The sequence below is a fragment of the Rhinoderma darwinii genome, chromosome 4, assembly GCF_050947455.1.
Source record: "Rhinoderma darwinii isolate aRhiDar2 chromosome 4, aRhiDar2.hap1, whole genome shotgun sequence".
Taxonomy (NCBI): Eukaryota; Metazoa; Chordata; class Amphibia; order Anura; family Rhinodermatidae; genus Rhinoderma; species Rhinoderma darwinii.
Genome location: NC_134690.1, coordinates 154304631 through 154330473, shown reverse-complemented (window position 1 = coordinate 154330473; position 25843 = coordinate 154304631). Strand labels below are relative to the sequence as shown.

General features: G+C 41.3%; 1 protein-coding gene across 3 annotated transcripts in view; it reads right to left on the bottom strand.

Annotated features, from left to right (window-relative positions):
• The window catches only part of ATP13A3 (ATPase 13A3), a 123714-nt gene that overhangs the window by 48953 nt on the left and 48918 nt on the right, over nucleotides 1–25843 (bottom strand). For all 3 annotated transcript variants that reach the window (XM_075861751.1, XM_075861752.1, XM_075861753.1), the window contains 11 exons: nucleotides 22837–22971; nucleotides 17965–18037; nucleotides 17226–17357; nucleotides 16966–17145; nucleotides 16357–16514; nucleotides 16079–16267; nucleotides 14384–14445; nucleotides 14093–14243; nucleotides 11320–11436; nucleotides 9367–9384; nucleotides 221–374 (listed from right to left, as the gene is read on the bottom strand). In XM_075861751.1, coding sequence (XP_075717866.1) covers nucleotides 221–374; nucleotides 9367–9384; nucleotides 11320–11436; nucleotides 14093–14243; nucleotides 14384–14445; nucleotides 16079–16267; nucleotides 16357–16514; nucleotides 16966–17145; nucleotides 17226–17357; nucleotides 17965–18037; nucleotides 22837–22971 — 1369 coding nt within the window. The remainder of the gene's footprint in view (nucleotides 1–220; nucleotides 375–9366; nucleotides 9385–11319; nucleotides 11437–14092; nucleotides 14244–14383; nucleotides 14446–16078; nucleotides 16268–16356; nucleotides 16515–16965; nucleotides 17146–17225; nucleotides 17358–17964; nucleotides 18038–22836; nucleotides 22972–25843) is intronic.

The window sequence follows — 25843 nt, the reverse complement described above, 5'->3', positions numbered from 1 at the left end:
TTCTGCATCCAGCTGAAGATGTAAGGACTGCACAGGCCATTTTACACAACCTGTATCCTGTCAATATCGCTATTGCAGAGAGCAATAATAAAAAAGTTCTCTATAAAAACTCCATACGTCCAGATATCCGTGGAGGTCCGAGATCACGGACCACCAATGTGATCTTCTCATATGTGTATACTGGATTACATGTGGCTCCACACTCTAAATTAATCCTCACCTGTTTCTGATCTGCAAAGGCAAGCTACCACTTCCGGGGCACCCTTCACGTAGGAATCCATGCGTTTTTCTCCTAATACTTTGGCAACTACTGCCATTCGTTGCAAAGCTGACGAGAAGGGAAACTGTCGTACAATTCCAATTTCATACGAGGTCTGCAGGTGAAATGGGGAATAACACAAATCAAAGATCGAGAGCATTGAGGTTTAAAGGTTATTAACCAACATACGAAGGGCCTGTCCACATCTGCGTTAGGGGCCTCAACCACAGATCCGTCCGAAAATACCAGAAACCCGACGGAACCCATTAAAGTCAATAGGAAGCAATCCAATTTTTGATCACGGCTTCATATTCAGTCTTAACCCCTTAATGGACGGCCTATTTTAAACCTTAAAGGAACAGTGTCATCACAAATTATTTTTTTATATATTAAAGATGTTAGTGCTTTATTAAAACCGTTTATATTTATTTGTGTGTTTGTGTTTTACTTTTTCTTATTTTTACACTTTTTCTTCCCTATGGGGGCTGCCATTTTTTGTTCCATTTCTGTATGTGTCGATTAACGACACATACAGACATGGAATACGGCAGCCACAGTCCCATAGGGACTGCGAACGGGTCCCGTCCCATTCACTTCTGTGTACGGTGTCTGTGTGGGAACTGCGCATACGCTGCTCCCACACAGTCCAATTTGAAATTGGCGCCGTCCGGCGCCATTTTCCTGTGGACCGGAAGTCGCGGCCGGACAGTAATATTACTACTTCCGGTCGCGGCTTCCGGACTTGTGCACTTGGACCAGCGGCAGCAGACGGAGCGGACGGGCCGGAGGGAGCCGCGGCGGCAGGAGCAGGTAAGAGATTTCAATGTATGTTCGTGTTTGTGTGTGTTTACTACTGTATGTAAACCTACTACACTGTGTGTTAGCTCAAAAAATGGCGACACAGTGTAGGAGGTTACACCGTTCAAACCCCTCGTTTATCCCGGCACTAGCCAGGATAAAGGAGGGGGGGGATGCTGAGAGCTCACTAGAGCGAGGGCTTTTTACCCAATTTTGCAATGCTGCAATTTTGGGAATAGCTCCATCTAGTGACCAGAAATGGGAAATATTATAAATTAGAATTAATTTATAATATTTCCTGACTCGTGAAAAAAATAAAAAAAATTTGAACAATGTTTAATCACCCACACACTAAATGTTTAATTAAAATAAAAAAAACATGTTTTTCTGGCAACACATTCCCTTTAATGACCAAGCTATTTTTTTAGTTTTTCCATCGTCACATTCCAAGAGCTATAACTTTTTTATTTTTGCGTTGACATAGTTGTATAAGGTCTTGTTTTTTGCAGGACAAGTTGTATTTTTTAATAGCACCATTTTGGGGTACATATTTATTGATTTAACTTTTATTAAACTTTTTTTTGGGGGGGGGATAGAAAAACAACAGCAATTTTTTGCGTCCTAAATCTACGCCGTTTACCGTGTGGTATAAATAACACAATAACTTTATTCAACGGGTTGTTACGATTGCAACGATACCAAATTTGTATAGATTTTGTATGTTTTACTACTTTTACACAGTAAAAAAAAACAAAAAACTTTTTTTTGTTCAAAATAATTAGTTTTTGTCTCCATATTTGAAGAGCCATAACTTTTTTATTGTTCCGCTGATGCAGTTGTATGAGGGCTTTTTTTTTTTGCGGGACGACTTGTAGTTTTTAGTGGTACCATTTTGGAGTAGATGCGACTTTTTGGTCACTTTTTATCACATTTTTTTAAAGTCAGGATTCACAGAACGCAGCAATTTTTCCATTGTTTTTAATTTTATTTTTTACAGCGTTCACCGTGTGGGTGAAATAATGGAATAGCTTTATAGTCTGGGTCGTTACGGACGCGGCGATACCAAATATAAGCAACTTTTTTGCTTTATTTTGTTGGGTTTTTCTTTAATAGTAAAGCATTTTGTAACGGGAAAAAGTGTGTTTTTAACATTTTTTTTTTACTAATCCCACTAGGGGACTTTAATATGCGATCATCCGATCGCTATTATAATACACTGCAATACTCCTGTATTGTAGTGTATTACTGCCTGTCCGTTTAAAACGGACAGCCATCTGCTAGGCCATGCCTCTGGCATGACCTAGCAGGCATTTATTACAGGCAGACCTGAGGGCCTTTATTAGGGACCTTGCTGCCATCGGAGACACAGACACTCGGCGATCTTATTGCTGGGTGTCAGTGGGATGAGTCTCCAGAAACACTCCGATGTGGCGCTCGCTATTGAGCGCCGCATCTGAGGGGTTAAACGGGTGAGATTGATACGAATATCGATCTCACCCGTTCGAGCAGGGATGCCCCCAGCGCTCAACTACCTCTGCTCGATTTATTTAATCTGATGCAGCGCCGTGAAAAGGCTATTGCATCAGAATAAAGCTACTAATGACCGCCGTGAAAAGGCGTATCCGCGGTCATTAAGGGGTTAAAATGGAAACACTTTACTATACATAAACCACATAATGTTGTTTTCATAAACTAACCCCCTTCTATTTGTTTTAAAGTGAAATATTAGCTGTGAATTATTGAATGTCTATAGTGGGAGTCACGTTATTAACTTATCCTCAAAATTTTTTAATTTATTAATTTCAATTTTTCCTTTCCCCACCTTCAAATAAGCATTGCTTTTTAATTTTTTGGGCATTCACTCTGCAGTTTACATAAGGTTATAATGTAATATTTTGGACTTTTACAGACACGGCGATACCAATTATGTTTCTTTTTTTCCTTACTTTAGAGGAAAAAAACATTAGAAAAAGATTTAACTTAATTTTTTATATTTTTCGTACACTACTAAAAACATTATTTAACTATTTTAATAAATTGTATTAGTCCCCCTATGCTATTGCAGTGTATTGTAATTTTTACCACCACCTAATAGGGTTTAATGGAAGCAGAAAGATGGCAAACTTGGGGGGTGCCATTAGGTCCCCGGGATGCCATAACAGCCATCAGCACCTTACATACAATAGCTTCGTATGTGGGGGGTATGGGCTGTTGGAGGGGGGCCAACCACACTTTCTAATGGCTTAGATGCCGCGGTCTCCATTGACGCCAAGCAGTTAAACGGCCAGGTGTTAGCTGGCAAACACAGCTGACACCCGCATCGTATGGAGCGAGCTCAGCCTGCTCCATACTTCAACCCCCACACCATGACGTACAGTGTCGTCATAGTGCTTCAAGGAGTTAAGGGAGGCATCCCAGTACAACGTTCGCTGTGTTGTCTGACCAGCTTCCAATTACAGACCCTGAACCTTTTTCTATTTCCGTGAAGCATTGCTGTGAATACTAGACTAGGCGACTAAGTGGGGCAGGTGAGGTGTCGGGGGTTATTAAAAGCTGGTCCGACAGCATATTATCTCGCTGTGTGATGCTTCATTGAAACAGGCAGATGTACGTATTAGTGATTGCCAATATGATCGCTATAACCGCCCTAACAGCCCTAACAGCGATTACACATATGCATTTACACAAAACTTTATCAGCTAAAGATTTCTAAATTAATTGTTTGGTCGCTTAATTGAACGTCGTTCACGGAATTCACACCTGTAATTTTTGGGTATATTCACAGGAGACAAATTTGTTGCAGAAATTTCTGCAACTGAAAATCAGTTCCATTCACCTGAATGCGATGGTTTCTGCCCGGGGTGAATGAATTTCTGCAAACCCTATTCACATAAATGGGACAGTCGCATACAATTCTGCAACAGATCTGCCTTGTGTGAATTAGGGATGCACGATGCATCGAAACTTCGATACGGTTTCGATACTGTGCATCCCCAAATGGTTCGATACCGCTATTTTATGTATTTCGATATTAAGCTGTGCGGCCGCACAGCTCAGTATAGTAACACATGAATGTTTGAGTGTGAGGCTGTGGCTGTGTAATACAGCCATTGTCCCGCTCCTGAGTCCTGATAAGTGCGCGCTGTCAGGATGATGCGATGCGGCCAGCACTGCACTAATGAGCGGTGGCACTGAAGACAGAACATGGCGGGCGCACTACAAAACACCCCATGTTTTGTCTTCATTGCCTGCGCCGCCGCTAGTTAGTGCAGCGCCGCCCGCATTACCTCCTGCTGACCGTGCGCGCACTTACTGTCAGGAGTGGGGCAATGGCTGTATTACACAACCGCAGCCCCGCTCTTTAACGGCGGAGATCAGAGAAACCTTTTATCTCCACCGCTATTCCCCTGAATGCTGCGATCACAGCGGACTGCAGCATTCAGGGGAAAATGAGAAGGGGGGATGCCCCTTGGATCGAGTCACAGGGAATTCCATTGAAGGATCACAGGGCTGTCTGACCATATTTCATGTTAGAGATAAATGGAGAAAAAAAGGAGGATAAAATTCTCCAGCGCTGTCCAAATGTTGTGGAATTGAAGGATTCAATCCAAAGCAAGAAGTTTAAATGAGATATATGTTTAATGGATAAGAATGCTACGCGTTACGAGATCGGACTGATCTCTTCATCAGGCAAAGAAACATACATTGTATGTATGTATGTTTCTTTGAACTGAAGGGATGTCAGATACCAGAATTTGGACTTCGGTACAGATACTGTGTGTAGTATTGCGATTTCGATACCAAAACGATACTTTGCAAAGTTCTTCCATTTTATGATGTGAGGCGCGTGGTGTGATGAATTTTGAATGTGCCTCACATTAATAGTAATTATAACCCCATTATGTTTCTCAGTCATAGTGAGTTAATGTGTAAGGTACATCATGGGGTTAATTACTATTAATGTGAGGCACATGGAGGTGAAATTCATCACACCTCGTGCCTTACTTTAATAAGTGAAAAGTTTTTATTTAATTTTTTTACAGCGTACACGTCAAATGAAGCAAAACAATTGTTGTGCAGGTTATTACGGCCGATACCGAATATGTGTATATTTTATGTATTGAGACTTATTTTAATGTTTATTGTAAAAAAAAAAAAAAGTGTATGTGTATTTTTTTATTTATTTAATATTACTATGTTTTTTGCTTTAATGTACTGGCGCAGGCACTGAAGACAGAACATGGGGGTGTTTTGCACAGCGCCCGCCATATTCTGTCTTCAGTGCCGCCGCTCATTAGTGCAGCGCTGGCCGCATCGCATCATCCGGATGGCGCGCACTTGTCAGGACTCAGGAGCGTGGCAATGACTATCACACAGCTGCAGCCCCGATCTCATACATTCATATGGTACTATACTTAGCTGTGCGGCCACACAGCTTAGTATCGTAATACATGAAATAACGGAATTGAACCGTTTGGGGGTGCACAGTATAGAAACAGTATCGAAGTTTCGATGCACCGTGCATCACTAATTCTATCACGATCTCGCTCAGCCCAGTGTGACAGTGAATGTTCCTGCTGGGATCGGCTGGAAAGGCTTTGGGGGTGCTAGCTTGCCAGCTAGCATCCTCCGGTGCCATCTTTAGCGTTACAGCCCCCTCTCGGCATGAGCAGTCGCAGAAGGAAAGTGTGATGGAGTTTCTTCCCATATGAGACTTCAGCAATCTCGGACTGTTCCAAACACTGGATTACATGCATGAAGTTGAACAAATAAATAGGAACAAGGTCCCGAACAACTACTTGAATGTAAGTTTAGTCATGTTCACCCATTGACGTGTCAGTATTCCCAGAAGCCATTTGGTCATAAATTCTTCTCTACTGACTTATTAGCATCTCAACGGTTCTCAGTACAGGATGGAGCCATTGTAAACTGGATGTGAAGGCAGCTGGGCATACTGGGAACAGATTTACCCACTGTACATATGCACATTGGAAGGTATATGGGTGGTCTTCGGGGGAGCCAATGGAGAGGGCGGAGTCAACCCAGAGCTGGGAACATTTTAGGCAATGTGAAGCTCTGGGACTCTCTTCCTGCAACCCCTGGACGATCAGCACTTAAGATCAGGAACAGGCTAAGTTACATTATGTCCATACCGAAGAAAAATAGAGCTAATAGTCAAAATATATAAGAATATAACACCTTTATTGTACAAAATAACATACATTTAAAAACACATAATAGTAAGACTAGTACTAGTACTGTAGTGATATCAATTTCAGCACGATAATAACTGAATAGAACGATGTAAAGATATGAGGTATAAACTGCATATACTACCCACACAAATTGTATAAAGTATTACATCCACAGTGATTTACAAACTGAAAGTCCACAAAGCACTCTAAGTTATATAAGTATAAGGACACAATTGCCCATTTGGGTCACGAGGACCCAGAAAGGGATGTTTCCCGTGTGGAGATTGCAAATCCTGTGCCATCATCTGCCGTGCAACTGATTTCTCCACGGTCGATGGAACGAGGGTGTTCGAAATTAGGGAGTATATCTCATGTAGTACAACACATGTGGTATACTATGCCACATGTGGATGCCCCAAAATCTACATAGGACTCACCTCGAGAGAGCTGAGGGTCCGCACGAGAGAGCACGTGCGAGACATCATGGGGGCAAGAGAGATAGATGACCTTACACAGCTAAAGACACTACCGAGACATTTTAAAGTGCATCACGATTGTAGTCCCAAAACATTACTTATACGGGGGATTGAGAGAGTTCATTGTGGCATCAGAGGGGGCAATATGAAGAGGATTTTGGCACAAAAGGAGTGCAAGTGGATCGTCCTGCTGGGAACGATGAAACCCGATGGACTCAATGAGACACTGAGCTTTGTTCCCTTCTTATAATCCCTACTGTTAAGTGTATTTTGTTATTAATTATGTTTTTGTATTGTGATATTATTTTAGGTATTCTTCTATTGGTCCGCTTTGTCTGGTTGTCTTGTATGGTGGGAGTGTTATCTGAGCCATTGGAACGTTATGGAGAAACAGAAGACTGTGAAAACGAAGATACATCAATTTCTCCTGATAGAATTATTGTTATATCACTTTGTATTATGGCCTGTAGATGGCGCTAATATATATATATTTTATATATTTTTTATTTATCTCTTATTTATTTCTATCTATGGAATGGCCTTATCCAATAAACATGGTGGTCTGTAGGGATAATCTTTCTATTATAATAGGGCAATATGTTATGCAAATTGTGTTTTTTTTGATCGGTTGGTCTACGTGTTTATAATTGGGCATTTAAACCGCCTATTTATGTAGCTATTTATTATTGCTATCACGAATATGTCTTTTTCTTTAGTATTATGTATTTACTTGTAATTCATAAAATATATCATCACTTATTTTGTGATGTCTTCATACACAGTTATTTTTTTCATTTTTTTTATTCACTTATTCTTAATTTTCAATTCAAATTATTATTTTGGGTATATATATCTATACTTTTGTATGGATACTATACCGTATCTGGGCTAATGTTAATCCCATTTGTCTTGCTGTCACATACTCGGCACTGCTATGTCACGTTGTTCATATTAACGGAACTCTTATATGCGCTGCCATATAACACATGTATATTTTATTTTGTGCACCTACCACTTTTTCTCACATTATTGTTAGTTTTCCTATGTTATTAGATCAATAATTATCCTTTAAGAGATAACTATATTGTTGCATCCATAGAATTGTCCCAAACGTTGGTGATATATGTATCTCCTTTTTAGACCTGCATCCACTTACCTTCTAATCCGCTCATCCCCCTGATGACGTGCGCATGTCTGTTGTTGCGGCGGACGGCGTTGCATGGCCCCCTCCGGCTTCATGGCATGCACTGCGCATGTCCGGAACTCCCGTTACGCGTCGGGAATCCGGGCGTGCGCTCCAGCATGTGGAGCCGGAAGTGGGGCCTGCCTCGCTTCCTGTCGCGTCAGCGGACATGCGCCGACAATCATCTCGGCGATGAAGCGGATTGACATGGCCACATTCAAACACTATATATGCATCAGATATAGTTGGTACCTTATGTACCCCCTGAGGAAGCAACTGATAAAGCGAAACGCGCGTTGGGGTGATCTGTGGTGGATCCAGCACGATTTTTGCACAACATCTTGTGTTCATTACAATGGGTAAGACTGCATCATCTAACTACTGACTACAAAATACTGATTTTTCCATATGCTACTCTCTTTTGACGGTAATTGTCCTTATACTTATATAACTTAGAGTGCTTTGTGGACTTTCAGTTTGTAAATCACTGTGGATGTAATACTTTATACAATTTGTGTGGGTAGTATATGCAGTTTATACCTCATATCTTTACATCGTTCTATTCAGTTATTATCGTGCTGAAATCGATATCACTACAGTACTAGTACTAGTCTTACTATTATGTGTTTTTAAATGTATGTTATTTTGTACAATAAAGGTGTTATATTCTTATATATTTTGACTATTAGCTCTATTTTTCTTCGGTATGGTCTAAATTAACATGGAGTAGTCTTTATGGTAAAATATGGGGGGGAAGTTGGTACTCTAAACTTCACCTAGCCTGTAACCAATTTGCGTCCGGAGTCTATCTATTTATAAGTTACATTATGTGTATTTTGTGTATGTATATAAATATAGGTATAATACCATTACAGCAGACTTTATATGTGTACATAGAGATATTCTAGGAATCTTATGTGGATTATAGAGGAGTAGATTATATACATGCTATTTATGCATGAGTCTCTATATGTACATGAACTAATGGTCAGGTGCTGGATGTCTCTTGTGTAGTTCCAGGGGACCGTATAGGGTTGGGTCCTGGTTATATATTCTATATACAATTATTGCCACATGTGCAAAGTACCCAGCGAAGATAGGAAAAGGAGGCAGCTGCATGTGGTTGTGTTCTGTAATGTATTGTATCTTGATGTAATGTATATTGCTTGTCACTTCTATGTTATGAGTAAAGTGTTTTTATATATTTAAGTATCTGCGAGGGTTGTTTGTTACTCCTGTGGTGTGTGAAAGACTGGAGTGTGTGTACATTGTAACAATACAAAGTAAGCTGGTTGTATAGGAAACAGAGGTAACGGACTAGAAACAGAGAAAATACAGATAGATAAGAGTCTCCTATTTCATGGATCATAACAAACTTGTCATAGAATGTCAGCCTTATGCAAAGAGATGAATGCAGCAAACCAAAGAAAATATGAAAGTGAGACAAGTATTTACCTGTAATTCAAACAGTTCCTGAAAAGAAGAAAAAACAAAGAAATCAGTCAGAAGATGAAAATAACTAAAGAGTAATATTTCACTTATTGTATTAAAATGGATGACAGTGGTGACCAAATCCACATAATACATAAATCGACTTAAAGAGGCTCGGTCACCAATTTAATACTTCCTATCTCCTACCTAATCTAATAAACGCTTTGATGAAGAAAACTACCGGTTTTTTTAATGACAAAGTTCTGATCATTTTTACATTTTATGCAAATTTTGTAAAAATGATCAGAACATTGTCACTAATAAAAGTTTTTTAAAAAACAAACAAATCATAGTTATCTACATCAAAGAGTTTATTAGATTAGGTAGCAGATAAAGAGGTTCTGTCACCACACTATAAGTGCCCTATCTTCTACATAATGTGATCGGCGCTGTAATGTAGATAACAGCAGTGTTTTTTTATTTAGGAAAACGATTATTTTTGACGGAGTTACGACCTATTTTAGATTTATGCTAATGACTTTCTTAATAGACAACTGGGCGTGTTTTTACTTTTTGTCCAAGTGGGCGTTTTGGAGAGAAGTGTATGACGCTGATCAATCAGCCTCATACTTTTCTCTCCATTCATTTACTCAGCACAGCGTGATCTTGCGAGATCTTGATGTGCAGTCACATACTCACACATTAATGTTACTGAAGTATCAGTGAATAGACGTTACCTCCAGCCATAAATCTAAAATAGGTCATAACTCCGTCAAAAGTGATAGTTTTTCTAAATAAAAAAACTACTGTAATCTATATTACAGCGCCGATCACGTTATGTAGAAGATAGGACACTTATAATGTGGTGACAGAGCCTCTTTAAGGCCTCATTCACACGGTAGGGTTTCCCGGCCGGGTGCCGGCCGTTCATAAATCGGCCGGCACCCGGCTGCATTAGGAATGATAGACCCCTAATGGGGCTATTCACACGACCGATTTTTTGACGGCCGGAAAATCCGGCCGTCAAAAAATAGGACATGCTCTATCTTTGCCCGGGCACCCGGCCCCCATAGAAGTCTATGGGGCCGGGTATTACACGGCCATCACCGGAATGTGTTCCGAGTGATGGCCGGGTTTCCCGGCGCTTGCGCTCTATCTCCTCCTCCTCACAGCACAGAGTGCATGTGAGGAGGAGGAGTTGATGCCATTCTGACGAATGGCATCGCTGTACACGGTGTGGCAGGGCCGGGGTGTACAGCAGGTGGAAGGGAGCGCTGCGCTGGCTCCCTTCCCTTGCTTGTTAAAAGCACCCTGGCTCGGCGACACCTTCGATGGCGCCGCTAGTAGTAGTAGCAGCAGCAGCTGCTGCGGCTGCTACTACTGTAGCGACGCCACTATAGCAGAGCAGGGAGGTATCTCCCCGCTCTGCTATGTGCTAGCCGCACTTTAGCTCCTTGAAGGAGCGGAATCCCCGTGTTTTCGGGGATTCCGCTCCTGGACAGAGCGCTTGATGTCTCTGTCCATATCTGGGCAGTGACATCAGGGGAAACTCCTGAAGCGGAATCCCCGAACACATGGGGATTCCCCTTCAGGAGCTGCCGCTGATGTCACTGTCCGGATCTGCCCGGCCCGGATGCATAACTTTATGCAAACCGGCCGGGCAAAATGGCCGATTTTACCGGCCGACACTCGGGCTCGGGAACGACCCGGTCGTGTGAATCCCGCCTAACACTCCTCTAAGCCGGCCATACAGGAGATAGCTTGTCAGCCAAACAAACATTTAGCCAAGAGCTATTTCTCCCAACTCCACCACCCCATGTCTTATTTCACATGAGGGTATGTTGGAGTCCAACAGTCAGAAAGAACCCATTACACAGTAAATCAGAATTGGCGGGGCCATGAACTTTTTTTCTCATGGTCGGTGTGAACTCAGAAATAGTTAGAACGGCTCAGGAACAAGAGAAATAATAACTGTACCATCTCTTCACTGTCGGCTGGCTTGTGCTCAGTGGCAGGTTGTTTTGGAGGTTTAACAACTGTTGGCATTATCTTGTTGTGAAGTGCAGTCTCTTCTTCTGTGGCTTCTTCCAGAATCTAAGCAGAAGACACAGATCAGTGACAACGAAGTCTACAAAAGTGCTATATTATTAAATGTAATGCTTCTTTATACACCACCTCCATAGAAATAGTTACACACAAGGTTGGAGTGGCCCATCAGAGGATCCTCTGGTAGGCTCAGGCATTGATACAATGGGCTTAGCACAGGACAACCCCATTTTGAGCTGACTTTACATACCGCTAGGGTCTATTTCTTATGGGTTGATTAACAAAACCTATTAGACTTTATTGATGAGATGTCCTTTGTGTGCAAAGATTACAATAGTTTAAGATGTAATTTTAAGTGGACGTGCACATGTTCTGTATGGATGAAGGGTTGACCCTCTGAATCATATCCTCTGGTGGGCTCAATTAGCCCTTGCCTGACACTCGTAACACACCTCCTAACTATAAATGTGGACTACTTAAAAAAAAAAAAAACTCTTATTGAAGACATTATCACATTTTAGATTGACAAAAACTTTTTCTGAATTGGTTACTGGCTAGCAAATTTAATTGCCATATATTTGCTGCCTACCACGTCCCATGTATTGCACCATCCAAAAGAGTCACCAACCATAAACACACATAATCGGGCATCTTGACGTGGGCTGTGTAAGCCGGCGCAGATCAACGAGACAGCACGTTGATCGGCGTTCGTTTGCTCCTTCGACACTGAGCAATAGTTGCTTGTCGCAATACATTTTCATCATGTCGGCAGCACATCTGCCTGTTTACACAGGCAGATGTGCTGCCGACAACGATGATTTTTAATTCTGCAAAAAAAGAGCAGATCAGCCAATACAAGCGTTTCCTCGATCATATGAACGCGCTTTTAAGTAGGTAATAGGGCCTTAACAAACGCATCACGTTCCTCCAATTAAAACACACAACAAAGCAGAAAAGTAAATAGGATAGGACTGATGATCTGAACTTTCCACACAAAAGCAGAATTCGTAGAGAGAAGAGTCATAGATTAAAGGGAATCTGTAACCTCCAAAAACCCCTAAATGACAGTAATCAGCTTAAAAGATGCTGATTCCAGATCTGTAATTTTTATCCTTCTACTCACTTGCATCCCCACGCTACAAGCCCACAAACAGGCCATGCACTGCACGTGAATGACGAGCCTTAGTAGTCCTCTCCATTATATCGCCGAGCTTAGGAGTCATCTCTATGCATCAGCATGTAGATCACTGCCCTTTTTCAGGTTTACAGTGGAAGAATTCAGGGGAGTAGAAAAATAAAACCGGCAGATTTGGAATCAGCATCTTTTAAGCCATTTATGGGTTACTGCAGTTTAGGGGGATTTTCCGAGATTGACCGAGTCCCTTTAAAGAGGATGTGCCACATAAGATAACTTGGTTTACAGACCTGAATAGTGCGGTCTCCCTGACTCCAGCAATACGGGTTTTTTTTTTCCTGGAACCTCCCCCTCCAGTTCCAGATATGGCACACTGTTGTGTTGGCTCGATATATGCTAATTTGCTGTAGTTAGCCAACAGGGCGTCAACTACCCTCCAGCTGCCTTCGCGCGGATTGGTCTGCATCAGATGCGCGGATGCTAACTCCACCCCATTGGCTAAATACATCAAATTAGTATGTAGGGAGCCAACAACAGTGGGCCATATCTCTGCAATGTGGGGGTCCAGGTACAAACCTGAAAAACAGTGCTGGAATCAGAGAGACAACGCTATTCATGTCAGTTAACCAGTTCAACTTATATGACAGATCCGCGTTAACCCCTTAATGACCAGCCTAGAGACTGGAGGCAACGGAACAAGTTGTATTTATTTTAATAGCATTATTTTGGGGTACGTATAATTTATTGATTAACTTTTATTAACTTTAACAGTTTTTTTGTCACCATATTTTAGGAGCCATAACTTTTTATTTTTATGCCGATGCAGCTTTAGGAGGGCTTTTTTTTGCGGGACGACTTCTAGTTTCTATTGGTAACATTTTGGAGTATATGCGACTTTTTGATCACTTTTTTAAAAGGCAGGATGAACAGAAAACAACATTTCTGTAATAGTTTATTTTATTTTTACGGCATTCACAGTGCGGGTTAAATAACGTAATCGCTTTATAGGTGGGGTCGTTACGGACGCAGCGATACCAAATGTGTAATTTTTTTCCTTCCATGATAAAGCATTTTGTAAGGGGAAAAAGTGGGTCGTTAATTTTTTTTTACTTGGGATTTTTATTATAAACTTTATTAAAGTTTTTTTTTCCCTTTTTTTTCTAGTCCCACTAGGGGACTTTACTGTGCGATCATCTGATTATTTTTATAATACATTGCAATACTTATGTACTGCAGTCTATTACTACTTGCCAGTCTAAAACAGACAGGCACCTGTTGAGTGCCGCCTCTTAGGGGTTAAATGAGCAGGATCGATACGGATGTCAATCCCGCCCGCTTGAGCAGGTCTGCTCCCAGCCCTGCGGTAGCGGAGAGCAGGGAGATTTAACTGCTCCTGGCGGTCTTTTATTATTTCAATGCAGCGCCGTAAAAAGGCTACTGCATCAGAATAAAGCCCGTTAGTGGCTGCCGTACAAACACCTATGGGCGGTCACTAATTGGTTAAAGGTTCAGATTCTTTATAATGGTTATATTTGTAGCAAACACCAAGAAAGTTATATCACCACTTACCCATCCTATGGCTTCAAACATTTTTAAGTCGAGAGGGTCACCTGATAAAACTCCATCGATTTTTGTGAGCGAATGACATGTTGCCATACAGGCAACAAACTGAGACTTTACCAAGCTTTCACTGCAAGCTTTTTCCTCTGACAAAAGGAACCTGAAAATGGAAGACAACTTTTTTTTTACTTACAAGAAATAAGCACTTTTCAAATAATTTTCATATACATAAAGGTCACTGCATACAGGAAAATCCTATGTAATGTTCCACAAACAGATTCAAATCAAAAGATTTCTTACCGAGTATTCTCCACTCTTTGGATTCCCCAAAGGTCCAAACCGTCTTCAGTTAGAGTGCCAGTCTAAAAGACAGAAAGCTAATTTAAAGAGGCTCTGTCACCAGATTATAAGTGCTCTATCTCCTACATAATCTGATCGGCGCTGGAATGTAGAGAACAGTGGTGTTTATTTTGAAAAACGATCATTTTTGAGCAAGTTATGAACAATTTTAGATTTATGCTAATTAGTTTCTTAATAGACAACTTGGCATGTTTTTACTTTTGACCAAGTGGGCGTTGTGGAGAGAAGTGTATGACGCTGACCAATAAATCTAAAATTGCTCATAACTTGCTCAAAAATTTTTCTAAATAAAAACCACTGCTGTTATCTACAATACAGTGCCGATCAGATTATGTAGGAGATAGGGCATTTATAATCTGGTGACAGAGCCTCGAACACTAGGTCCTAGTTCTACTGGTTTTCTGACTAAAGCAACAAGGAAAATCCGTCATCACCATATTTCTCATATGAAATGAAATGTCAAAGATAACAACCTTAATACTAAAATCAAACATAAAAGAATAAATTGCATCTTATGACGTTGAAAATTACACGAAAATCTAAAACATTTTATATATTTATTTAAAGCGTGCCTAACTTTTCAGAATAAAACTCTCATATGTGTGTAAATGACTAATAACACTATCTGGCCACTATAGGACATGTAATCTGCATTTCTTTTAAGCAGTTTTCCCCTCTACAGATCTGTTATTGTCAGGTTTCTCAGAGCTAGCGGGTGGATCCTAACTGCTATCATGTCTTCTATACACAGAGAACAAGAGAATGCTCCTCTTCAATCTCTATCAATCACAAAAATATTGAAACAGCAGCAAGATGGAGGACAATACACAGCAGTAATGAGCAGTGTAGCTGTAAATCCAGCACAAGGGTGACATAACTCTTACCAGCAGCCTGTCTCCTCTCTGCTGCTCCTCACCATAGACTTCTATGGGCAGCATGTCTGCCTTTCTCTCCCTAATCCCTCCTTTAGCTCCCCCTCCCCTTCTATGGGTGTCGGTCTCTCTCCTTGCTCCCCCCTCCATAGACTTTTATGGGCAGGCTGTAAAAAGACACACCCCTACTGCCTGTAGTCAGTCTCCTCTGCTCTGTAACTAGGGAAAAAATTTGCTTGACAACAGAAGGTGGACATCGGATTACAGGAAGGGAGACACCTAGTGGAAGTAAATTCACACATGCATGGATTTAAAAAAAAAATAAAAAAAAGTAGATGTTAACAGTAATTACAAAATTGATATATATTAAGTATACTATTAGATTAGCATGCGTGGTTTCAAAAGTTAGTGTCCATTTTAAATCAAAGCTTAGCAATAAAGCACTTGCATGGTTGACAATGTGAGCTACTTTATTACGTTAAAATTCCTACTTTCTGTGACATCTCTGTACTGTCAGGACAGCCTGTATTATCCCCTGACAACTCCCAACGTCACACGCACAGAAAGAGTCTGTGACAGGGAGCAGAAGAGTAGCAATGGCTCCAACTCATAACAGAGTAAAACATGTCCTGCGTCTGAGTGCATTAGAATCAAACAGTACATGTGATTTTACAAAATCTGAGAAGGCATGGGTTGTTGGGTGTTGTGATTATTATGCTTGTTCTATGAAAAAAAAACAAAAAAACTGAAAACGTAAATTAACCTTGTCAAAGCAGATCAGGTTTAACTGTCCACAGATGTTTATCCTTTGAGGACTGATACAGAAGATGCCAAGTTTTCTCAGACGCCTTTGTGCATACACAATCCCAGCAGTCATGGCAGCAGGAAGAGCAGGAGGTACTGTGATGGTTATAATGTCAAGTGACTCGATAACAATAATGCCGGCCGGGACCTAGAACAGGACAAAAAACGAAAAAACTTAGTTACTATATTAAATAAGCAAACGGTATATAATGTTAATGTGACAAAAAAGAACCATACCTCATTTAAAATACTATTTACAACCGTGTACAGGAACCCAATTCCAGCAACCCCTACAAGACATAGCAGGAAGAGATAGGCGTCCCTGTAAAGCTTGAAGTCTGTTGGCTTTGGATACAATATAGAACGAATAAGCTGTCCTTTTGATGTGCTGAATCCTGAGGAAAAAAAAAAAAAAAAACTCGATTTCATTTCAATAACAGGTGGAAACTTCTAAGGCCTCATTCACACGACCATAGTGGTGTGCACGGCCGTGATTTGCGGCTCGGACGGCCACAGGCTGTCACCTCAGGGCCGTCCGCAGATCGCAGGCCATGCACATGGTCGTGAGCATTCATTTTTATGAGCCTGGACCGCAAGACACGGCCGTAATAAAACATGCCCTATCTTTTTGCAATCCAGGCTCCTGGGAAATGCACGATCGTGTGCATTGACCCATAGAAATGAATGAGACCGCAATTCACCAGCAGATTTGCAGGTGAATTTCGGCCGCGAAAACACGTTCGTGTGCATGGGGCCTAAGGGTAAAATACAGAATTAAAGAAGAAACTCTGTAAGAAACAGACTTAACACGCTCTTTCTTTAAGAAAGCATATGGAAACGATATACCTGTCCGGACTATTATGGCTTTGACAGGTTCTCCAGCATAATATCTGGTTTGGATGACATTGGTTCCGCAAAATAAAGTGTGACGTTTGTGAACTTCTGTATTATAGATTTCATCCTCCAACTCTCTGGAATTTGTAGATGGGTCAGGCAAGTTTGTCTTGGTCACTGGTACACTTTCACCTAAAAGGATATAGTACAAATTAAGTATTTTGTTATACAGACTAGCATTGCGCAAGATACGGTCATATTCTCACTATTACCTGTTAGCATGCTTTCATTCACAATGCAGGTTCCACTAATCAGGATGGCATCACATGGCATTATGGTCCCATTAGGTGGTATAAGCATAATGTCCCCAGGTACAAGGTCAGTAGACATGATCTCTTCAACCTCTGAATGAGACATTTAAAATCACCAACAAATACATGACACGGTCAGTCATCCTCTGCTTTCATCTTTACCGTAACTGCCACATGCAAAATACTTATTAGAATGAAGGTTTTGACATCAACTTGCTAGCAATAAATGCAAGTCAACCTAAAGGGAGCAGCCTGTTAACAGGGGTTTCCTTTAAATCAGAGCAATCACACCAGAGTTTCATAGAGGATCGGTCAAATCTCCGGTTATTATTTTTGTAACTACTTGAATTCTGTTTTATGCCATTCCCCTGCAACTCCTCCAGTATATGTATAAAAAGAAACGGAAAACTGTGTGCTTCCACTCCCCTTTTTCACAGGACTTGTCCCTAGACACGGACGCTGCCAATCAGTGCAGGAAAAAGTGCTCCAGAATTGGTATTTAAACGGGAATACAATTATTTACTAAAAATAAAAAAATCAATCATGTCAGGAGACCGGTCCGCTTTAACCTTTGGTACATGTATTCGGTGTAAGTCTAGGATAATGTGGTGTCCCCAAGACAGAGTTCTGTAGCAGTTCATTTGGGCAGCCTTCGGAGCCAGGAGCATGCAATAATAAGAAACCGCGTTAAATGACTTACCTTGGTTTGCGCGACACACAGTAACTCGGACAATACTGTGAGCTGCAACCATGTCGTGTAACATTATGTATTGCTAGAAAAAAGAAAAATCATGAATGAATTGGCATTAGAAGCTACTGAGCAATTTCTACAGGACTGTAAGGTTCACACGAAGTGCTTTTAGAATTGAGAGCTAGGAGAGCCTGCTATTATTTTGATTAAAACTTAGTTTTGGCTTAAAAAAAAACAATCAAAGTAAGAAGAAGTGGGAATTGGACCTTAAGACAAGTGCTAAGTATTGGGAGCCAATGAGACCCAGACCAAGTTCACACCTAGAATATATCCCCCCCCTGCATATTTGTGCACTTGTGAAAATGCAACATTCAGATGGAACACATAAGAGAATATGATTCAAATTTTCTAGCTGCACAACAATGATACAGGTCATCAGGGACCAAAAAAATGTTTTTAAATGTTATTTTCTTTAAAGGGGTTTTCCGCATTAAGTTTCAGTCTTTTAAAAAAATTAAATAATAATATTTAATACATTTACCCTAGGATACACAACCTTTAAAAACACTAGTTTAAACAATGTGATCCACACCACCTTCATTGTAAAGAATCTGACAAAGCGGCTGGTCATCACATGCTCCTTTAACCGCTTCTTGCTGCAGCCAGTTTTAGAAGGCGGTGAGGAGAAAATTAAAAAAACTAAGAGCCATAACTTTTTATATTTCTGCACCATTTAAGGTACTTAAAAAATAAATAAATTTGGATCTGTGATCTCCTATTACGCCTCTGGCAAGTAGAGAATAGCAGGCAGGCCTGGAAGCCTTCACTAGGTCTCTGGATGCTATGGCAACCAATCAGCACTGCAAATTTGTCGCGGGGGAGGGGTGAGCAAGGGGCAAAGGGAGCCCCTCCCTCTGTCTTACCGCTCAGTCAATAACTATTAATCGTGGCAACTGAGGGATTAAACATTCGGTAACAGAGTCATCGCCGATCCAGAACATTACAGGCAGGTGTCAGTGGTATAAAACATCTGGCACATGCTGGGCATGTTATGTTGTGGGCTCAGCTCCTGAACCAAATTGAAAAAGTGCACATTTGACACATGACAAATGTCACTAAAGGGGGTTTTACACTGGGCGATTATCTGGCAGACAAGCGTTCATAGAATGCTCATTGCCGATAATTTCCCTGTGTGAACAGGACAGCGATCAGCAGATGAACGAGCAAACGCTAGAACATCTGCTGGTCCTATCGTTTTAAAAAAGTTAAATATTATCGTTGTCGGCAGCACATCTCCCCGAGACGCGCTGCCGACATGTATGGGGAAGAGCGATTGGAGCAACGACCACACGTCCCCATCTATAACTTCGTGTGACAAGAGAAAACTATTATTGGCCGGTGTAAATAGGCCTTAAGGGATTAAACATCTTTCTTTCTATTTTTTTTTTGTCCCAAGAGATGACTTGAACATGCGATTGCTTGATTATACACTACACGGACTGCTTATGTATTGCAGTTTATGGTTAGTTTAGCATTCTATTAACCCCTTCCCGACACAGCCTCATTTTTCAAATCTGACAGGTTTCACTTTATGTGGTAAGAACGTCGGAATGCTTACACCTATCCAAGCGATTCTGAGCTTGTTTTTTCGTGACACATTGGACTTTATGTTACTGGCAAAATTTGCTCGGTACATACAGTATTTAAATGTGAAAAATACCAAAATTTAGCAAAAAAAATGCAAAAATTTGCATTTTCTAAATTTAAATGTATCTGCTTGTAAGACAGGCAGTTATACCACACAAAGTAGTCGCTAATTAACATCCCCCATATGTCTACATTAAGATTGACATTGTTTTTTGAACATCCTTTTATTTTTTATGACGTTACAAGGCTTAGAACTTTAGCAGCAATTTCTCAAATTTTCAAGAAAATGTCAAAAGGCTATTTTTACAGGGGCCAGTTCAGATGTGAAGTGGCATTTTGGGCCTTATATATTAGAAACCTCCAAAAAGTCACCCCATTTTAAAAACTCCACCCCTCAAAGTATTCAAAACAGCATTTAGAAAGTTTCTTAACCCTTTATACGTTTCACAGGAATTAAACCAATGTAGAGGTGAAACTTACAAATTTCATTTTTTGTTGTTGCAGAAATTCATTTTTAATCAATTTTTTTTGTAACACAAAGTTTTACCAGAGAAACACAACTCCATATGTATTGCCCAGGTTCTGCAGTTGTAGGAAATATCCCACATGTGCCTCTAGTTTTCTTATGGACTGAAACACAGGCCTCAGAAGTAAAGGAGCACCTAGAGGATTTTGGGGGCTCCTTTTTATTAGAATATATTTTAGGCTCCATGTCAGCTTTGAAGAGCTCTTGTGGTACCCAAACAGCGGAAACCCCCCCAAAAGTTACCCCATTTGGGAAACTACAGCCCTCGAGGAATTTATTTAGGGGTATAGTAAGCATTTTGACCGGACAGTTTTTTTGCAGACATTTTTCCCCAGAATTGCCAATTCAGTGGCAAGTATGTCGTGCCCAGCTTATGCCACTGTAGACACACACCCCAAAAATTGTTAAAAGGGTTCTCCCTGGTATGGCGATGCCATATATGTGGAATTAAACTGCAGTTTTGGCACACTGTAGGGCTCAGATGGGCGGGAGCGCCATTTGGCTTTTGAAGCGTAGATTTTGCTTGGTAGTAGTTTTGATTGAGTATTACTGGTGTTTCAGTTTATAGTTTGGGGGCACATGTAAGCCGGGCAGAGTATATCAGGGGCATAGTGAAGGGGTATAATAATGGGGTAAACCATAAAATAATCCATAGATGTGTGTTACGCTGTGAAGCAATCATTTCTGCACAGGCCGGTGTCGCACTGATAAATGGTGTCTTTACTTATCCCCCTTTTGGTCTACACTCGGCACCTTTGCAGTTTGGGGAATTTTGCTAGGAAGTGTTGTCCTGGTATAATACGGGCACCGGCGCTTCCAGCAGATATGTTTGGGTCCTCCCTTCCTGGTTCCCTAATTTTAGGGCCCCGATAAATCGCATCTTGAAACAGACAAAATGTTCCCCTCTGATCTGCACAACTGCATATTTTTTATTTCCTGGCTTATGGGAGCCTTAACTAATTTTATTTTTTCATAAACGTAGTGGTATGAGGGCTGGTTTGTTGTGGGACGAGCTGTAGTTATTATTGGTACCATTTTGGGGTACATGCGACTTTTTGATCACTTTTTATCCTATTTTTTGAGAGGCAAGGTGACCAAAAAACTGCAATTCTGCCATAGTTTTTTAAGTTTTTTTTATACAGCGTTCACCACGTGTTATAAATTACATGTTAACTTTATTCTGCGGGTCAATAAGATTCCGGCGATACCAAATTTTTAGCACTTTTTTATGTTTTACAACTTTTTGCACTGTATTTTTTCTGTCGCCATGTTGTGAGAACCATAACTTTTTAATTTTTTTCGTCAACGGAGCTGTATGAGGGCTTGTTTTTTGCGAGACGAGCCATAGTTTTTATAGGCACCATTTTTGGATACATGCGACTTATTAATCCCTTTTTATTTCAATTTTTGTAGGGCAAAGTGACCAAAAAACAGAAATTCTGGCATTATTTTTTACGTTTTTTTTACGCCATTCACCGCGTGGAATAAATATTTTTATAGATTAGGCCGTTACGGTCGCGGCGATACCACATGTATGGTTTATTTATTTTTTCCAATAATAAAGGACTTGGTAAGGGAAAAAACTCTATTGTGTTTTATTTATTACTTAAAACTTTTATTATATTTTTTACAACTTTTTTTTCACTTTTTTTTTTACACTTTTCTCTAGTCCGACTAGGGGACTTGAAGGTCCAACTGTCAGATTTTTTTTTCTAATACAATGCACTACCTATGTAGTGCAATGTATTAGATCTGTCAGTCATTCACCGACAGCAAGCCGATTAGGCTTTGCCTCAGAGCGGGGCCTAATCGGCTTCCGTAATGGCAAACAGGAGGCCATTGTTAGGTCTCCTGGTGCCATAATAGCAGTCGGCAGTCGTGCAATTGCACGGCACAGCTGCCGATCTGCTAGCAACCACAAAGATGCAGCGATCACATCCGATCGCTGCATCTGAGGGGTTAATGGCAGGGATCGGAGCTCGCTCCGGTTCCTGCCATTACAGGTGGATGTCAGCTGTTACATACAGCTGATATCCACCGCTGACGCCGGCTCATCTCCTGAGTCAGCGCCATCTTGCTGGCGGCTATGGAAGCCTTTCAGGCCCCGCCTCTGGGCGAGGGCTGGAAGTTTTCCGTGCTGGGCACACCGGGAGGCCAGTATTAGGCCTCCGGTTGCCATTGCAGCCACCGACACTCCGGTGATTTCATTGCTGGGGTGTCGATGAGCTGCAAACTCCTTAAATGTAGTCATCGCTTTTGACGGCTGCATTTAACGGGTTAATGGCGGGGATCTAAGTTAAATTCGGTCCCCACCGTTACAGCAGGATGTCAGCTGTCAGATACAGCTGACATCCTGGGATGATGGTACCGACTCAGCTTCTGAGCCGGTGCCAAACATTTGGCGTAAGTATACAACGTTTTGCGGGAAGCACTGGCTTTCCATGTCGTATACTTACGACAAATGTCGGGAAGGGGTTAATCCTGGCCTTCATTAGGCCCCCAGCGGCCATGACAACCAATCAAAGCATTGCGCAGGAGGGATGCGCTGGGTGATGGGACGGAGGACCATATTTTCCTTGCAATGGGTTAAAGGGTTTCACTGACCATATAGACAATACACCGCTGAATATCAATAAGCAACTCCCTCTACAAACATAATAACACAGTGGTTTCCAATGGGAGCCCATATTAGTAAGGAAATGGCTCACCTTTTTAATGGTGTACAGAGAACTGATAATGGATATTACAGACATGAACACAATGGCAGATGCATAGTAGTAATATTCATCTGTGCTCCACAAAATAACACTGAACAGTTGAAAAATGTAAAAAGGATTGAGAACCTGAAAGAAAAATACAAAAAATATGAAAAGTGAAATTATTATTAACCATCATGGCAAATAAGTAATGCAGGCAATAAATACAATATTGTAAACAAGAAAACAGTAGCACTACAGCAAGTGGAACGTGAGGTAAAAGCCTAAATTTCTCAACAACTGTGTATTCAGTACCCTTACCATATGGATCCGAAATACGGTGTCACTGCATTTCCATGTGATTATGCATACCACCATAGTGGTAAACTCATTCAGAGCCCGCATGATGTATGCCCAAGTTCTCCTCTAGAAGACCTGAATTCAGTGCACGCACGCACCTATCTAAGTATACCAACCGTCCTTTCCAAATTATTATTTTAGTCAAACAACCCTTTCTCACTTTTGTTCGAGTCTCTTCTAGTACAGCGTGTTCTCTGCATCCTCAGTACGCAGACACAGATGAATCCAAAAATGCAGGAGCAAGGAACAGTCAGCTCCCTGCTCCAGCATGCACTGTATAATGCTGGCCGTGAGATGCTCGTCGCAGCCAGGCGTGATGCGGTGACATCATTGCGGCTATCTGCGAAAAGCTACTCGTAACAGACCAGAGGAATCTCCTCCACTTGTCGTAGGAGTGGGGATAGGTGATTATTTATTTTATTTAGTAGGCACTATGGGGACATTATACTGCCTGAGGGAAGTTATGGGGCATGATTTGGTATGGGGGCATTATACGGTGTGGGGAAGCTATAGGGGCATTATACTGTGTGGGGGCAGCGATAAGGGCATTATACTGTGTGGGGGCAGCTATGAGGGCAGTATACTGTGTGGGATCCACTAAGGGGTCATTATAATGTGTGATGGCCACTATGAATGCATTCTACTTTGTGGGGGGGGGGCACTGTAGGAGCATTCTATGTGGGGGCCCCTATGGAAGCATTATACTGTGTGGAGAGGCACTATAGGGGTATTATTCTGCGTGGGGGACACTATAGGGGCATTATTCTGTGTGGGGATGAACTATACTGCGAATTGGAGTTACGGAAGCAACGTAGCAGTTACAAAAACAGCGTAGCTCGCTATGATATGCGGTTTCTGTAACACACATTCACTTCTATGGAAGCTTACAGAAACAGAGTAGCACAGCAAACTACACTGTTTAAATAAGCCTGACCCTGCTAGATGTGCCTCTGCAGTTGTAAACATGTGGGGGACCACTGGGTTTGGGCCCGATCAGATGCGTTTCTCCCCTCCGGTGCTCAAGTCCTAGCTATGCCTCTGGTACCCACACAATCACGCAATAACCACATACTTTTGATTTACATACTGAAGCAGCAATGTTTTGTTGTCTTATCTATTTTGCCAAGTTCTAGCATTCCTGTCGTTTCGGTTGTCTAGGACTTGCTTTTTTTACTTTGTTCTTTTAGGCCTCATGCACACGGCCGTGCCCGTAATCACGACCATTCCCGGTCCATCCTCCTATACAAAGTATTGTAGAATGGCCCGTAAAACGCCAAAGATAGGACGTCATATCTTTTGTGGCACACGTCTACGGCATGGACACCTATCCGTAGCGAAACGGAAAGGTGTCCGCGGCCAATAGAAGTAGATGGGTCCGTAATTGCGGACCGTATTACGGTCCACAATTACAGAGAATGTCTACGGTGGTGTGCATGGGGCCTAATATATATATATATATATATATATATATATCCAAAAAGAAAGTTCAGCAGCACTCCAAAGATCCAAGTAAAAAAGTGAAGTTTATTGAGCCAACATGGCAATGCAACGTTTCCGTCCCACCTATATATATATATATATATATATATCTTTCCTTTTTTTTAAAGCCACAGTGAAAAAAACATAAATCCATAACCATGTGTTCTATGCTGTGTTTTGGTGGGAAGATGCTGCTTAAAATCACTTTTTTGCAACAATTACAGCAACTAGGTAGAAATCCTTTTGCATTTACACTGAGTACATTATGGGGTCTTTTTAATCATAGGAAATTCTGACTTGCCATTATGAATTATAGTCTGAGCCAGGAGACAAGAACAGAAACAGAGAAAACGCAGGTACAAAATGACAGACAGGAGTAAATGTGTCAAACAAAGCAAACACATGCAGAAATAGAAAAAATAATATATCTGGTTTCCACGCCTTTTTCGGAAATCCCTCCGAATTGGTCAGTTCGTCATTTCAGCCTCGCATCATAAAATAGATAATAGAGCGAACAAATGCCCAAACTACACATCAACAATAGCATGGGTCATACTGAAGAGCTCAGTGTCCGTCAGTGGCATTAACAAAGGATGGAAACAAGCCCGTGATGACGTTTCTGCCCTGTCATCTGTAATTGTACCAAGTAGGAGAAACATCTAGGAGCAACAACGTGGCCAAGATGCGGTCAGCTACACTAGTCCACAGAACAGAGGCACCAAATATTGGAGGGCGCAGTGTGTAAAGATAGCTTATCCCAACTCGCTCTGAAAGGAACGCGAGCGTAATTACTATCTATTCAGAGCCTCAAGGTTTGGATTTCTATGACTGAGCAGTTACACATAAGTCTGAGATCACCATATGCAACCACAAGCATCAGTAAAAACATGACCGTTTGACTCTGGGCAGCAATAACGCATTCCCTGGAGAGATGAGACTTATCTGGTAGACTAAAGGCCCTTTTACACGGGCTAATAAATCGGCAAACGAGCGTTCATATGAACACTCCTTCCCGATCATTGCCCTGTGTAAACTGGGCAACGATCAGCCAATGAATGAGAAAACACTCGTTCATCGGCGGATCGTATCATTTATGCAGCAATAAATATTATCGTTGTCGGCAGCCCATCTCCCTGCGTATGTGCTTTTGTGCTGAGCGAACTATAACCAAAAGGCACAT